This window comes from Vulpes lagopus, chromosome 1, assembly GCF_018345385.1.
Source record: "Vulpes lagopus strain Blue_001 chromosome 1, ASM1834538v1, whole genome shotgun sequence".
NCBI classification, from domain to species: Eukaryota; Metazoa; Chordata; class Mammalia; order Carnivora; family Canidae; genus Vulpes; species Vulpes lagopus.
Window position 1 is genome coordinate 78,733,107 of NC_054824.1, and position 15,255 is coordinate 78,748,361.

At 43.4% G+C, this 15,255-nt stretch overlaps 1 protein-coding gene across 2 annotated transcripts in view; it reads right to left on the reverse strand.

The window, feature by feature from the left end:
• The window catches only part of PARP14 (poly(ADP-ribose) polymerase family member 14), a 36,736-nt gene that overhangs the window by 7,774 nt on the left and 13,707 nt on the right, over positions 1–15,255 (reverse strand). For both annotated transcript variants that reach the window (XM_041759897.1, XM_041759908.1), the window contains 8 exons: positions 10,089–12,307; positions 8,790–9,026; positions 8,031–8,252; positions 5,624–5,702; positions 2,932–3,081; positions 2,166–2,228; positions 1,667–1,834; positions 554–760 (listed from right to left, as the gene is read on the reverse strand). In XM_041759897.1, coding sequence (XP_041615831.1) covers positions 554–760; positions 1,667–1,834; positions 2,166–2,228; positions 2,932–3,081; positions 5,624–5,702; positions 8,031–8,252; positions 8,790–9,026; positions 10,089–12,307 — 3,345 coding nt within the window. The remainder of the gene's footprint in view (positions 1–553; positions 761–1,666; positions 1,835–2,165; positions 2,229–2,931; positions 3,082–5,623; positions 5,703–8,030; positions 8,253–8,789; positions 9,027–10,088; positions 12,308–15,255) is intronic.

Sequence of the window (15,255 nt, forward strand, 5' to 3'; positions counted from 1 at the left end):
ATATTCATGGATTAATTTCTGGGCTCTCTATTTTGTCCCGTTAATCTATTTGTTTTTATGCCAATACCATACTGTTTTGATTACTATAGCTTCGTAGTGTAGTTTGAAACCAAGAAGAGTGATGCCTTCAGCTTTGTTCTTCTTTCTCAAGATTGCTTTGAATACTAGGGGTCTTTTGTGGGTCCATACAAATGTAAGATTCTTTGATCCATTTCTGTGAAAAATGACATTGGGATTTCGATAGGGATTGCACCGAATCTGTAGATTGCTTTGGGTAGCATGGACATTTTAACAATATTAATTCTTCCAACCTATGAGCATGGTAAATTTTTTCATTTGTGCTATCTTCAATTTCATAGAAATGTCATAGTTTTCAGAGTACAGGTCTTTTACCTTCTTGGTTAAATTAATTCCTAGGTATTTCATTCTTTTGAGATAATTGTAAAAGGGATTGTTTTCTTAATTTCTCTTTCTGATGGTTTGCTAAAGATTAGCTATTTCTCATGTGACATCAGTATCAGGAACATGCATTTCATAAAAATGGTCAACTCACATTTTAATTTAGACTCCAGAGACTGTTGGGGAGAAGCCTGAGATGCTTCTCTTTTTTTCATGCTGTCATAAAACACGTCCAGTAGATGAGGCAGAAAGATGACAACTTTAACTTTTTTCACAGACTTGAGCATTCCTTTCTGTATAAAGTCTTCAATGGCATCAATTATGGCATCAGCAACCTTATCTGGGTCTTTTTGGGCATTTCCTGGAAAGGCAGATAATAAAACTGGGGTCTGGGGAGAAGATCCAACTGGGAAGGCTGAGAAATAATTTGGTGATTCCAGCCCTCGCAGAATGAATGCCCACTGCCCAAGTATTTCATCATGGGCTTTTCTAGCAATGTATGAGCAAACACTTTTGAGGTCCTAGAAGCACTGGGGAGTTTCTCTTCCATTATGTCAGGAAGCCAATAGCCCAACAACGAACAAAGGACCCAGAAATCTAACTTTTGGTATCAGCTGCTCATATCTGCTCTGTCAAGTTGCCTTAGCTCACTGTGTTCCTCTGTGTTACAAAGCGCAATTAACCTTTTTGGACTCATTAATGTCCTCAAAAGTCCATAAAAAGCAAAAGATGCTAATATATGTTGAAATATCATGCTCTTTAAAAAGATATTTTTTTCTTTTTTGTTCAGTCACCTGACTATATTCATGTATCCTTATTCTTCCAGATGTCTTTGGGGACCCAATTCCAGCTAAGCTAATTTTGTAAGATACTTGGAGCTGTTAGCTATCTGCTATAATCTATAATAATTTGCACATAAGTTATCCATAAGCATCTAGGAAGTCTTTTCCAGCTAGACAGTGAGATTTTAGCTGATTTGCTGGGTTCAAGGTGGCCACCTGAACAAGTCTTTTTCTTTTTCCAGCGTATTCCATATCTTGTTTCTCAAGCCTACTGTCTAGGTAAGACCAGGAAAAGTCCCATGAAAAGCCATGGAAGCAGTCACATACAAATTTTTTCCTCTCATTTAAACCACCCACAGTTTTGCTTACTCCCTTAGGGGCTGCCTTGGGGTGAGGAGCCACCCTTACCGAGACTCTGCGTTAACTATATTAACAGCACCAGAGCAAAGGAAAGGTGGACACCTCGACATCCAGAGATTACAAACCTGTCCCAATGGCTGGAAGGCAAATGGATGAGTAATTCCGTTTTTCACACTCTTGCAAAACAAAGGAGATGGATTCCTTGACATCATTTCCACCAATGACGTGAATGATATTCTTGCATTTCAGTAATCCACCTTCTGTAACTATATAATCACTGTTGCCTTTTTGAGCTGGGAAACATAAGACAGAGATGCAAAATTAGATACAGAACCCACTCTTTGGGTGTTTAGAAAAAGCAAAATCTTTGGTTTGACACGTAAAGCATTTTATGTGAAAAAAGACTCCTAACTATGGTCTTTGAGGAATATTTCTTCTATTTTTAAGTGTGAAATTACTTTTTCACTTCTAATTGTCTATGATTAGAATTCTTTGGTCAAATATATGGTTTTAAGATTGACATGTTGTCTCCCCAGTCCCAAGGCTTTCCTCAGCCTCTCCAAAGCCTCCCATATTCAGCATTCCACTTACAATTTTGAACCAAAAAACAATACTGTGCCTTACCTAGGAGAGAACATGCCATTTCCACATTTTGTCCAGCGCATTGTAGAATTGCTTTGGACACTCCTACAGGAGAGAAGCAAGAGGGTTACAAAAATGAATTTTAAAAAAATCAACATAGTGGGGCACCTGGGTGGCTCAGTGGTTAAGCATCTGCCTTTGGCTAAGTTCGTGATCCCGGGGTCCTGGGATCCAGTCCCACAGTGGGTTCCCCCCTGGGAGCCTGCTTCTCCTTCTGCCTGTGTCTCTGCCTCTCTCTGTGACTCTCATGAATAAAGAAATATTTTTAAAAATCAGAATAGTACATCTGGATCAGAAAGATTGCTTCATCATCTAAAAAGCTTTCTCGGGATCCCTGGGTGGCGCAGTGGTTTGGCGCCTGCCTTTGGCCCAGGGCGCGATCCTGGAGACCTGGGATTGAATCCCACATCGGGCTCCTGGTGCATGGAGCCTGCTTCTCCCTCTGCCTATGTCTCTGCCTCTCTCTCTCTCTCTCCGTGACTATCATAAATAAATTTTAAAAAATTAATAAAAATAAAAAAAATAAAATAAAAAGCTTTCTCAATCATCAAAGAATCCTATAACCTGGACATTTATGATAAGAAAGAAGAAAAACTTATAAATTAACTGTTACCAATTATTAGAAACCATGTCAAAATAATTTCAATATTGTTAATATTAATAAGCCAAATTTGTAGAAACCAGTTTGGTGATAGCAACTGTAGGATAGCTGACTATTAGACTACTCAAAATCCTACAAGTGAAGTACCTGCTTTGAGATTAAATGTCTTCGATGTTGAATTTACAATCACATCTGCCTCTTCTTTGGTGATATCTCCAGAGGCCACCTGGAAGATGATGGGACCAATCTTCATTTCGTGCATGTCTACATTTGGGCTAGACACAGTCCCATAGGAACCTGAGAAGAAAAGAAATGGAGTCCCCAATGAAGTCAGCAACAGAAGAACAACCTAGATCTCAGACTCCTCAGATGCATTCCTCTCATACTTCTTCTTCCCCCTCCCTGTGATCTCCAGCCTTTAACCAGCCCTGACTCTGAGCTCCAGTGATTGCCAGTTTCTGGGAAAGGATTATAAAATCTAACACGTATCAAATGTGGACTTCTGCTGCTGGCCAAGGTAACGTCAGGACCCCAAGCACCTGTCCCACTCATGAATTACAACTCAAAGTGCAGGATAAATATGAAAAGCCACTAACTGAGACCTGAAAAGTAAACAGTGGGCAGGCTGGGGGAGGGAGTCGAAACTTGAAGAAGCCACCTGTAAAGGGGAGGGAGAGTTTCCCATTTTATTTTGTTTCGACAATGTTCCTCTTTTCTCCTGAAGGTGGCCCCAGTTGCAGAACTATGCAATAAGAATCCCCACTTTGGTGGCCAGAGGATTAGAAAAAGAATATGGGTCCCTGTGAGCTGAAAAGTGCGAGAAGGAATCCTTCATGATTGTCCCTATTTTTCCTTTTCTAATTCAGGCCTTGCCTCAAGATGAGCCCAGCTGCAGAACTCCACAGTGGCACCACAGGAAGCTAAAACTCTGAAAAACACTCCGTCCTTTCTGTCCAGAAGAATCAAGAGGAAAGGCCCTTATGGTCTGAAAAGCGTGTATGTGGGGGCGACTGGGTGAGTCAGTCAGTTGGGTGTCTGACTCTTGATTTCAGCTCAGGTGATGATTTGAGGGTTGTGAGATTGAGCCTCATGTGGGGTTTCAAGCTCAGCGAGGAGTCTGCTTGAGATTCTCTCTCTCCCTCTGTCCTTCCCCTTCTCCTGCTCTCTCTCTCTCAAATTTTAAAAAAAAAAATCTTAAAAAGAAAAGCATGTATTTGTTTGTAGGGACAATACTTGTGGCTGGCTCACTCTTTCTCTCCCTCTCCCTCTTCCTCTTTCTCTCTCTCTCCACTGTGCCCACAAGGGCAACCCTTACCACACAAAATTATGAGGCAACTGAACAGGCAGCTTAAGCTCCCAGAGAACCCTGTCTGTCTGGACAGAGGACCTAGAAAATGGGCTCCCTTGAACCAGAGAATGTACGAGTCCCAGACGGGAGAGCTGGAGAAGGTAGCCAGGATTCCGGGTATGAAGTGGGATAAATTCGAGCTCACCTGGAGTTGCACATGTGGGGCAGATCCAAGCTACATAACAAAGGCCTTGAGAACTAAATTACCATTGAAACTGCTACCTGTGAGACATCTGAGTTGTTCAGTAGTTGAGCATCTGCCTTTGGCTCAGGGCATGATCCCGGGGTCCTAGGATCGAGTACCGCATCGGGCTCCCTGCATGGAACCTGCTTCTCCCTCTGTCTGTGTCTCTGCCTCTCTCTGTGTGTCTCTCTTGAGTAAATAAATAAAATCTTTAAGAAAGAAAGAAATTGCTGCCCACACAGAAGGTGAGACAGAGCACTTAGAATGAACTTAACTGACTGCTGGCTAAAACAAACCAATCACCATTTTCCAATAGATTTCCATAGGAACCAAGTTTCACAACATAGTATTTAAAATGCCCAGTCTGTAATCCCGAATTGTTTGTCGTATAAAGAACCAGGAAAATGTGACCAGTTCTCAAGGATTGAGATCATCAATTACAGATGCTAATCTCAAGATAATCCAGATGTTGGAATTACCTGACAAAGACTTTAAAGCATCTGCTGTAACTATGCTCCCTGAGGTCAAAATAAATGCAGTTGAATGCATGAAAATGATTTGGAAGGAATGGAAAAATAGGAGGCTCTGCAGTTTATAAACTACATTTTTAAAAAAGGAACCAAATGGACATTTTAGAGCTAAAAAATACAGTATCTGAAATAAAATTCACTGGATTGGCAGTGGACAGAGAAAAGAGCCCATGAACTTGGAGGTGGATCAACAGAAATTATCCAATGTGATGAAAAGAGAGGAAAAGAGATTTTAGAAAGGAAAAAAAAAGTAGAGAGAGATGCCGGGGACCTGTGGGACACTATCAAAACACCTCATATTCATGTTATTGGGGCACTGGAGAAAGTGTGGTATGGTAAACTAATTAAAGACATGAGTGAAAAAGCCCCAACTTTGATGGGAAAATACACATTCAGATTCAGGAAGCCCCAGCAAACTCCAAACAGGAGTTTGGATAAACTCAAATATAGCAACGGCAGATCTGACACAGGAGAAGCATTTGGTTGGTGGTGTCTCTTTAAATGTATCTATTTCTGAAAACACATGTGACATTATCCTTAGAAATTATAGCCACATCACCACTTAAAAGCCGTGCAGACTATATAATTTTGCCTGCCTACTCTTTCACTTCAGACCACGTAAGCACACCAATGTCTTACATACTCAAGGGTGTGGGATATAATTTAATATCTTCTTTGTCATTAACTGATTCCTTCCTAAAAAGCATCACTACCGTCTTTCACTGAATAGTTATTTAGCAACTAGAAACAATTTATCATCTCACAGCTTTACGGAACCTTGTGCATCTTCAGCCTTGGGAATTGTGTCACTGACGACATTTCCATTAGTCCTTCTGGCAAATACATCTGAAAATGCCTGGAAATACAAAGACAATTTTGACCACTACAATCCTCAGTAGATGAATAAATTTGATTCATCAGGGCTTTCAATCTTGCATGCACACATACTTAGGAGAGAACAACTCTGAAAGTGTTATTTTCATTATGGATCTTTGAAATTATAAAAATAATACATATAATTCTGTTTTTACAGATTCATTCTAGGAAAACTATTAAAATATGTGAACTAAGTTATAAATACAAGCATATTCATTACACACTATGTATAGCAAAGAAAAGATAAAAGTTCAAAAATCCAACAGGGAAATGGTTAAATAAACTTTGGTGTATCCATCTGTTGGAACATTTAACAGCCACCAAAAATCTCATTTTCAAAGAATTATTAATGGAATAGAGAAATTCTTTTTATACTATTAAATGAAAAAAATGCTATTAAGTTGCATTATATAATCCCACTTTTTAAAAAAGATTTTATTTATTCATTTGAGGGAGAATGAGTGAGAGAGGGAGAGCAAGAGATAGAGCACAAGAAGGGGGCAGGCAGAGGGAGAAGCAGACTCACTGCTGTGAGCAGCGAGCCCCGTGTGGGGCTTGATCTGAGGACCCCATGATCATGACCCAGGCCAAAGGCAGATGTTCAACCGACTGTGTCACCCAGGCATCCCTGTAATTGCTTCTAAAAGTACACAGGTATAAAAGAAGACGAAATGAAAAAAAAAAAAAAAAAAAAGAAGACGAAATGCAACTAAAAGAATGTATGCATTTTGTGTGGTTCAAAGTTTCTACAATGAATATTCTTTTCATAATCGGTAAGAGCAAGTACCTTGCCAATTGTAAAAAACAACCACCACAACAACATAGTAGTAAAAGAAAGATAGTCACATAAGACAGCAGCACTTCCATTTTTTAATTTTAATTTGTCCCAGGAGAGGAATCACTAGAAAGTAGTTCTCTCTGGAGGACCCTAATCCTAGGGTTAATAAACCTGTGAATTTCATTTCTTTGCCTGGTAGTGACATCCTCAAATCATCACTTTCTTTCTCCTTTGAAATAAGCAAGAGAGATTTAGGGGAAGAAAAAAATAAGTATAACTTCTTTGCTAAAAGTTGATCCAGTAATGGGAGGGGGACACAGGGAGCCTACAGAACCAGGATCCCAGCTCATGGGCTCTCAGGGGTGGGGAGACAGGCAGGCAAGCTCCGTGTGTAAAAGAGGACAGCTGGTTGATGAACTCGCTACAACTGAAGATGGTTCTGGAATTCCTAGTTCCAACTCTCCTATGCCCATGGGGATGTCCTGACATTATTTACAGACAACCGTTTGTCCTCCTATTTAGAGGACTACAACTTTTATATTATGTACTAAACTTTCTAGGTTCATATGAAAGGGAATCCCCTAGATTAAAAAAGGATTAAGGGATGTCAGCTCTACTGCAATATATGGACCTTATTTGGATTCTGATTCAAACAACAAGCTATAAAAACAAAATAAGATGCCTGGAAAAAAAAAAAAAGATGCCTGGGTCGCTTGGTCAGTTATTCAACTGTGTTGGGCTCTTTGTTTTGGCTCCGGTTGTGATCTCAGGACGGTGACTTGGGGTCATGGGATCGGGCCAGGGCCCATTACAGGGATCCATGCTCAGGGAGTGTGCTTGAGATTCTTTGTCTCCCTCTCCTTCTGCCCTCCCCTACATGCACGCACACACATAATCTCTCTCTCTCTCTCTCTCAAATTAAATAAATAAATAAATAAATAAATAAATAAATAAATAAATAAATAAATATCAACCCTCCAAAAAAAAAAAAAACAAAAAACAAAATGAGGCATTTATGAGACAATTGGAAATTTGGACATTGAATTGACAACAGAGGAAATAAGGGACGGACTTTCAATTCATTTGAAGTGTGAAACAGTATTGTGGTTATGTTACTTTTTAAAAAGGATCCTACTGTTTAAAATAAATACTGAATTGTTTATAGGTAAAGCATATGTCTAGGATTTGCTTGGAAATAATATAGGAAGAAGGGAAATAAATGGAGGTAGAGATGAAACATACTGGCCATAGGTTGATAATTGTGAAGAAGAGTGATGGGTACAAGGCATTTTATTATGCCATTTTGTCTACTTTTACTTATGTTTAAAGTTTTCCTTAATAAGTTAAATTTTTTTCTGTATCCATAAATTTGCTGTTTGACTTTTGCTGTGCTGCAACTAGTCTAAACCACTCCTTTACTTTCCTGTACAGAAAATACATGAAAGAAACAACCTAATAGACCCACCAAGAAGACATTTGAGAAGAGTAGGGCTCAGCTGCCCAAATAACCAGAAATGAGTGAGACTCTACCTGAATATTTTCATGATCATTCGGGTGCAGCAGAAATTGAACCTCTTGTAAAGCTGCCAGTTGAGTCTTGCTACTAAATGTTAACACTTCTGAAGTTATTAATTCAGCAAAAATAGTTTTAGGAAACCCCAAATTTCCTGTTCCTATTGCTGGAAATGCAATTGATCTTAAGGACAGGCTCTCCGTGATTTCCAGACATTTTCTGATTATGTCTCTCATGATCTGAAAAGCAAAAGCACATCTTTATGCATCTTTCCTAGAAAGGGGAGTTAGAACAAAAATGATGAGAATTTAGCAACTTTGACTATGATCTCTGTCTACTCCTCTGCTCTCAAGAGAGGCCAAGGGCAGGCAGAAAAGGAAAGGCCAGTACAGGAGTAGACAAGGAAAAAGAAAAGGAAACCTCAGAGGCCCTCTGAAAAGATCCAAACTCACTTAACAACAAAGGAAAGCAGCAAAACAACTACTGCTCTGACCCTTCATTCTCTTCCATTCTTCACGCCCTCACCTTGCTATCCTCACAGAAGACGTGTCATCTTCAATAACTCTTCCCTGAGCCCCAATAATGATTGAGCACTATAGTCCACTTATATTATTAACTAGTCTCCCCGGGAGAAGTCAGCCACGGCTGAAAGAAACGGCCATAGTGATAGAACGTCCTGATAATGTGACAGACAGAGAGGATCCAACCTACATGATACTGAGAGGAGGATCCCAAGCGCTCCCCAGTTTCCCAGAGAACTGCAAACTTGGCCCTACCTTTTGTGAAGACGTGCTGCCCTCTTCCCAGTCCGGAGCCACCACGTGAAGCACGTAGCGACAGTGCAGATCGCATCCACTGGTTTGGAGAACTGTGCCCATGCCAACAGCCACTGCTCGTCCCACCGTGTCCAGTTCCTCCTGGAGCTTTGGCCCAGCTTTTGCCAAGAGGGCTTGGGAAAGGAGCCCTCTATTAAGCTTGAGATCCACGGGAACGGAGTTGACAATAACGTCAGCCTTAAAGACGGAAACCAACTTGTTTCAGATGCTAACAAAGAGCATTCCTCAGGGTTTACCATATTTAAGCCACTGGGTTTGGCACTACAGTGGGGAAACCATGAAGATTATTTTCAGAGACTGAAATGCCACCCAAGGCAAAGTCGTGCTAGATATTTATTTAATAACACTCCGGGGGCAGCCCGGGTGGCTCAGCGGTTTAGCACCACCTTCAGCCCAGGGCCTGATCCTGGAGACCCGGGATCGAGTCCCACGTCAGGCTCCTACATGGAGCCTGCTTCTCCCTCTGCCTGTGTCTCTGCCTCTCTCTCTCGAATAAATAAATAAAATCTTTAAAAAAAAAAAAAAAACACTCCAGGACAGCAGAGAGCCGTCAAAAATCGATATATAACTAGTACAGGGTTTCTGAAGGAGAGCAGAGCCAGTGGCTGGTGGGGTTTGGGGCAGGAATCAGTGCACCAGGCAGAGGGAGACGGGCTGTCACCTGGGAGGGAACCTGCACAAACACAACCCCGGGAGGTCTGAGCTGTGGTCAAACTGGTTGGACCTGACAGATGTTCTAAATTGGGCCAGATGAAGATGCCAGAAGACCGGAGAGGGGACGTGAGCAAGTGATTTCCAAAGCTGCCCCGCATGGGTCACCGAGGAGTGATGACCCTGGTTCAGTGCCATTGACAAGACTCCTATCCTCTGCTCGGATTTTTCTGTATCTGCTCTCAGTAAGTTTGGCAGGAAATTAACTTCAGATCTGCCCAAATATGACAGGTGTAAAGGCACTGCGAAAAGCACAAATGTGGAAGTGGTGACCCTGAGCGTAGATGTAAGATATTGCGGGTTTTCACATCGGCTGGAAACCACTAGCAGGTCCCGCCATTGGCTGGCCAGTCTCTGTTGGTAAATGTCTCAGCGAAGTCGCCCAGTTTTCTGAGGAAGCCCCACCTGAGAGGCTGGGTCAGGGGGGCACGGGGTCTCCCCCTGGGTCCTAGCCGCCCCCACCCCACCCCCGGGACAGGCTGGCTGGGGTCCCAGCACCGCGTGGTGTCCTGCAGGGGGGACACTCACCGCAGCTCTCTGTGCATCTCCTTTCACCAGGAGGACCCTCAGATTGCCCTGGGACAGCGACACCTGCCCGCTTGCATGGACACCTGTCGGGCCGGGCTGCACGGCGGCAGGTCCAGCGGCCTCGGCCAGCGCTGTCACAGTGTCCGCGAAGGCCTGGACGGTCTTCTCCGCTGCATCCACCAGGTAAATCTCTTTCAGGGCGTGCCCATCGTGGCTCAGCTGGCAGCTTTCCTGGATGGCCAGAACGATAGTCCTGACACATACAGCTAAGGGGAAGCCGAAGAGTCCGGAGCTGATGGCAGGGATGGCCACGGACCTGCAGCCGTGCGCCTCGGCCAGACGCAGGCTCTGCTTCACGGCCGCCTTGAGCTGGGACATGCACCTCGAGGCCTCGCTGTCCTTCCACTGGGGCCCCACGGCGTGGATGACCAGGCGGTAGGGCAGCTTCCCCGCCGTGGAGGCCACGGCGCCGCCCGCAGGGACGGGGCCCACCGTCCTCAGCAGCCGGCTGCAGTCCTCCTGGAGCGCAGGGCCTGCTGCTTGGGCCAGCGCGGCCGCCAGGCCCCCGCGGAGCTGCAGGTCCCCGCTGGCGGGGCTCACCACGGCCTGGGCGGCGGGGAAGCGGGTCAGGTCGCCCCGCTGCACCGCCAGGGCCACCCCAGGGCGCAGCTCCACCCGAGGCAGGCCCCTGTGCGCGTCGCCCCGGCCCGCCGCCCCTGCGGCCTCCTGCAGCTCCAGGCAACAGCCGAACCGCCGCTGGACCTCGCTTCTGTAATAGGGCGCCTTCTCCCGGAAGAGCCGGCCGGCCCCCGGCGTGTGCACCTGCAGGCTTTCCACGCGCACGGCCTCCCGCACCTGGCCCAGGAGCCTCACGCCCTCCAGGACCCTGGCCCGAGGCCCGATCAGCAGGACGCCTTGGGCTCTGTTCTCCGGATTGAAAATGACCTGGACGTTTGTCCTCTTCATCTTCTGCCAGCAGAGCTTCTTCTCTCTCCTCAAGTAATCAATGACGATGGGAGGCTCGATTTCGATCAGTCGCTCTACTCTCGTGTGCTTTTCCACAAAGTTGAACAGCAAGCTGTGGGTTTCATTCACTTGGCTCGTGCAGCCGGCGATGACCACCTCGGCTTTGGTTTCTGAAGTGAGCTTGTCGATGATCACAGTCCTAGAGGGCGAATTATGTCTCCTGTGCAAACTGTGAGTGAGCCCTTTCCATTTCCTGCCTTTAAGAACTTCCCTGTCCTTAAGGTCCAGGCGCTTGTAAGTTAAGGCGGTGACCATCTGCTTTGCGGCATCCGATAGGACTTCAGAGGAATAGCCGGTTAGGACAACAGCTGTACCTGCTAGCTCATAGACTGCAAGAATTTTCTGTGCCACCAAAAGAGACTTTGAGAATTCTACACAGTCTACTTGTTGCAAAAACTGGAAAATCTCAGGGGGAAGCTCGATGCTTTTTTGAACCATGATGTGCATCTTCTTCTGTATTTCACACTTTGCTTTATTCACATCTGCGTGGAGACCCTTGAAGCACATGTGTTGAGAAGCTTTGTCATAACACATCTCCACCTCTGGGCACTCAGTGCGGAGATGCTCTAGGGCGTTGCTGTGACACAAAAGAGAATACCTTCCGGGAGAAAGAGCCACTTTTTCCTCTAGACTTTGCTCTTCTCTCTTAATTTTTTGAACGGTACTTTCTATTAATTCCTTGATTTGTGGCTCCACGTTCTGTACATCCTCTGATTTCCCCACTAGGGTTACAGTCCCTGTCAGTGTATCAAACTCTATCAAAATCCTGTCGTCTTCTAAATGATTTCTTACGGTGTCCCACACCATGGGGTCCACAGTAAGCGTAGTAACTTTATACTTAGACCTGATGCTAGAGAATGCCATGGAAACATCTTCCCTCCAGGTCCTGATTTTCAGTCTACCTAGACAGAATAATGTGGTCGCAGGTCTGACAGTAACTTCACCCCTGAGTTTAGACCATATTAGTTCACAGTGACATCGTCTCGCTTCATCATTTATCTCCTTGATCAGATGATTTTTTTGCTGCAAGAACCTCCATAAGGGAAGATCTAATGGTTCTCTGAATGGTGCCGGAAGCTTGATCAGAGGTTTTTCCTTTCCATACAAGGCTGTGCCCAGAGAGGTATAGTACGGAAACACAGAGAGTGGCATATGTTTGAATTCAAGTTTCTTGGTCATGATGGTGCGTAACACTTAAAAGGAAAGAAATAAAATCATTCCAGTGTGATGTTTCAAGTGGAAAAAAAAAACACTTCACTATTAGAGGAAAAAAGAATCCTAATGATTGTAAAGCTTTGATGTTATAACGTGCTATTAGAAAGCAGCACTACTCTCAAAGTGCTCAAGTGTAAATTGATTTTTATTAATCCTACATAGGTATCCTTTGTTTAATGGAATACTTTCCAACCAAGATCACTCTATGTTGAAATTCTGTTAAGTAAATTCTATTTTCTGTTTTCTGATAACACTGCTGTATCACCACCAGGCTAACAAATAGATAAGAATTTGTTCACAAATATGGGGGTCATGTTTGCCCTTGTGCAAAGAATATTCTGGTGCTCAAAGCAAAGCTCGTGTAAGAATCATGCTATATGCTGCTTCTTGCACAGTCTCACAGTTTTAGGCTTCTTGGCTAACTTAGATTCTAGTAACTCCTCTAAGAGAAAGAGCATAATAATAATTATCAGAGCTTACCATGTGTCAGATGCCATTCTAAGTTCTTTCCACATATTTATTTAAGCTTCTCAACAACTCTTTGAAGTAGAGGCACTATTATTATTAGTTATTGTTAGTTATTAGGTGAAAAGGGTCTAAGAAGGAAGATAATTAGAATGAATTCCAGTAACACCTTGGATTAAAATAGCATCCTTATAGAAAGATGTGAAAAATAACTTCACCTTGTGCATGATTGTCTCCTAGGCCTGGAGCCGGATGTCACAAAACGAACATGGCCTTCACAGGCCAAGACACATAGCTGGAACTTTCCAACATGGCTCTGTATGGGCCCTGAGCCTGGGCAGGACCAGTGACCACTAACATGTACTGAGACCCACCATGTGCAGGTATCATTTCATTCGATCCTCACAAATTCTTCTGAGGCATGTAATAATGTGAGCCTTATTTTATAGGTGAGAAAACAGGCTTTGGTGGGTTAAAGTAACTTGCTCAACACTGGACCTGAGTAAGTAGGCATTTTTCCAAAGAAGACATCCAGATTGCCAACGGACACACATGAAAAGATGCTCAACGTCACTCATCATCAGGGAAATACAAATCAAAACTACAATGAGATACCACCTCATACCTGTCAGAATGGCTAGTATCAAAAAGACAAGAAATAACAAGTATTGATGAAGACGTAGAGAAAAAGGAATCCTCATGGACTCTTGGTTGAATTGGTGAAGCCCCTGTGATAAACGGATAAAGGGCAGTGGGAGATACAGGCTTCCAGTGATAGAATAAGTAAGTCACAGGGATGACAGGTACAACAGGGGAATAGAATCAATGATATCGTGACAGTGCTGTATGAATGGCGATAATGGTAGCTACACTTGTGAGCAGAGCGTATAGAGTTGTTGAATCACTTTGTTGTGCACCTGAAACTAATATAACATTGTGCGGCAACTATACTTCAAGAAATATATATATAGGGGCGCCTGGGTGGTTCAGTCAGCTAAGCATCCAACTCTTAGTTTCGACTCAGGTCGTGACCTCAGGATTGTGAGATAGAGCCTGGTGTCAGGTTCTGTGCTCAGCATGAAGTCTGCTTGAAATTCTCTCTCTCCCTCTGCCCTTCCTGCTTGTGCATGTGCTCTCAAATAAATAAATAAATAAATAAATAAATAAATAAATCTTAAATATATAGAGATAAATAATAATAAATAAGTAAAGTAATAAAGTAATTTGCCCAAGATCACAAAGCTAGTAAGCACCAAACCCAGGATTTGAACTCTGATCTGTCTGACTCAAGAAGCATCACAGATGTCACCTTGCTGTGCCTTAAATTCTCCATCCTGTTTCCTCCTCTTCAAGAAAAAGTAACTATATGCACAGCATTACTAGGATTCAGTGAGCTACTATGGCAGAAAACACAGCAAAAGATTTTACTTAGAGTAGGTTATTCAATAAGAGTTCCTTTCCTTAAGATTTTGTGAATCAGATCTTGTAAAATTGAACAAAGTAATTCCAGAATAAGTGCCTGATTTATTCCTCTCAAATAATCTACGTAAAATGTAGGTTGCTGGCAAATTATGTTTTTAATCCAGCTTTTGCTACAGTTGGCCTCATTACTAATAACCCATTGTAAGTGGTGAAATAGCCCATAGGAAAAATTAATGTTATAGGTGAACAGGAGATTGGGAAAGAATGAAGAGCTTAAGAGCATAGATTAGGGGCTAGACTAACCAGGTTCAGATACTGGCTCTGTCACTTACTAGCTGTGTAACCTTAGTCAAGTTATTTGACCTTTTTGTGCCTGTTTCTTATTTGTAAAATAGGGATCACAGTACTAGCAATGTCCACAGAGCAGTGTCTGCGAATACACTTTGTAGCGCCCTGCAGAGCTATGCAAATGTGAGTCATAATTATAAGAGGGAGCAGCCAAAGAAAGACAGGGAAAAATCAGTGTATCTCAGGCCACGGAGAACAGAGAGTTCATGAGTTTAGATGGGGAGGCATGGCCAACATAGTGACGGAGGGGAACCTTTGAAGAGTGCCCAACTGGTCACAGGTGCAGCTCTGCATCAAATAACCCTAATTACATAGTTCCTATTATTAGTCATCCATGTGTAATGCAGACATCCTGAGGACAGACCCAACTGCACCAGGCCTTCAAGAGGTTCGAAGCCCCACCATAAATTGGGAGGTTAACTTCTAGGCAGCTTCACGTAGCTCTCTCCCTGGGTCCAAGCCCAGGTTCAGGGAGATTTAAACCAATTGTGACCTCTTTTGTCCCCTTGCCCAAGGAACACACTAGGACTTTTATTGCATTTTAATCCAAACCATACCTTCACTCCAGTTTCCCCAACTCATCAAAGCCAAAGGGAGTTTCCTCCATGTATCTTCCATGAAGCAGTTTATCTTCAGTGGGTGGAATGCCACAGGATCATGTCTCATGCTCCCCCCATTAATCCCAAGCCCA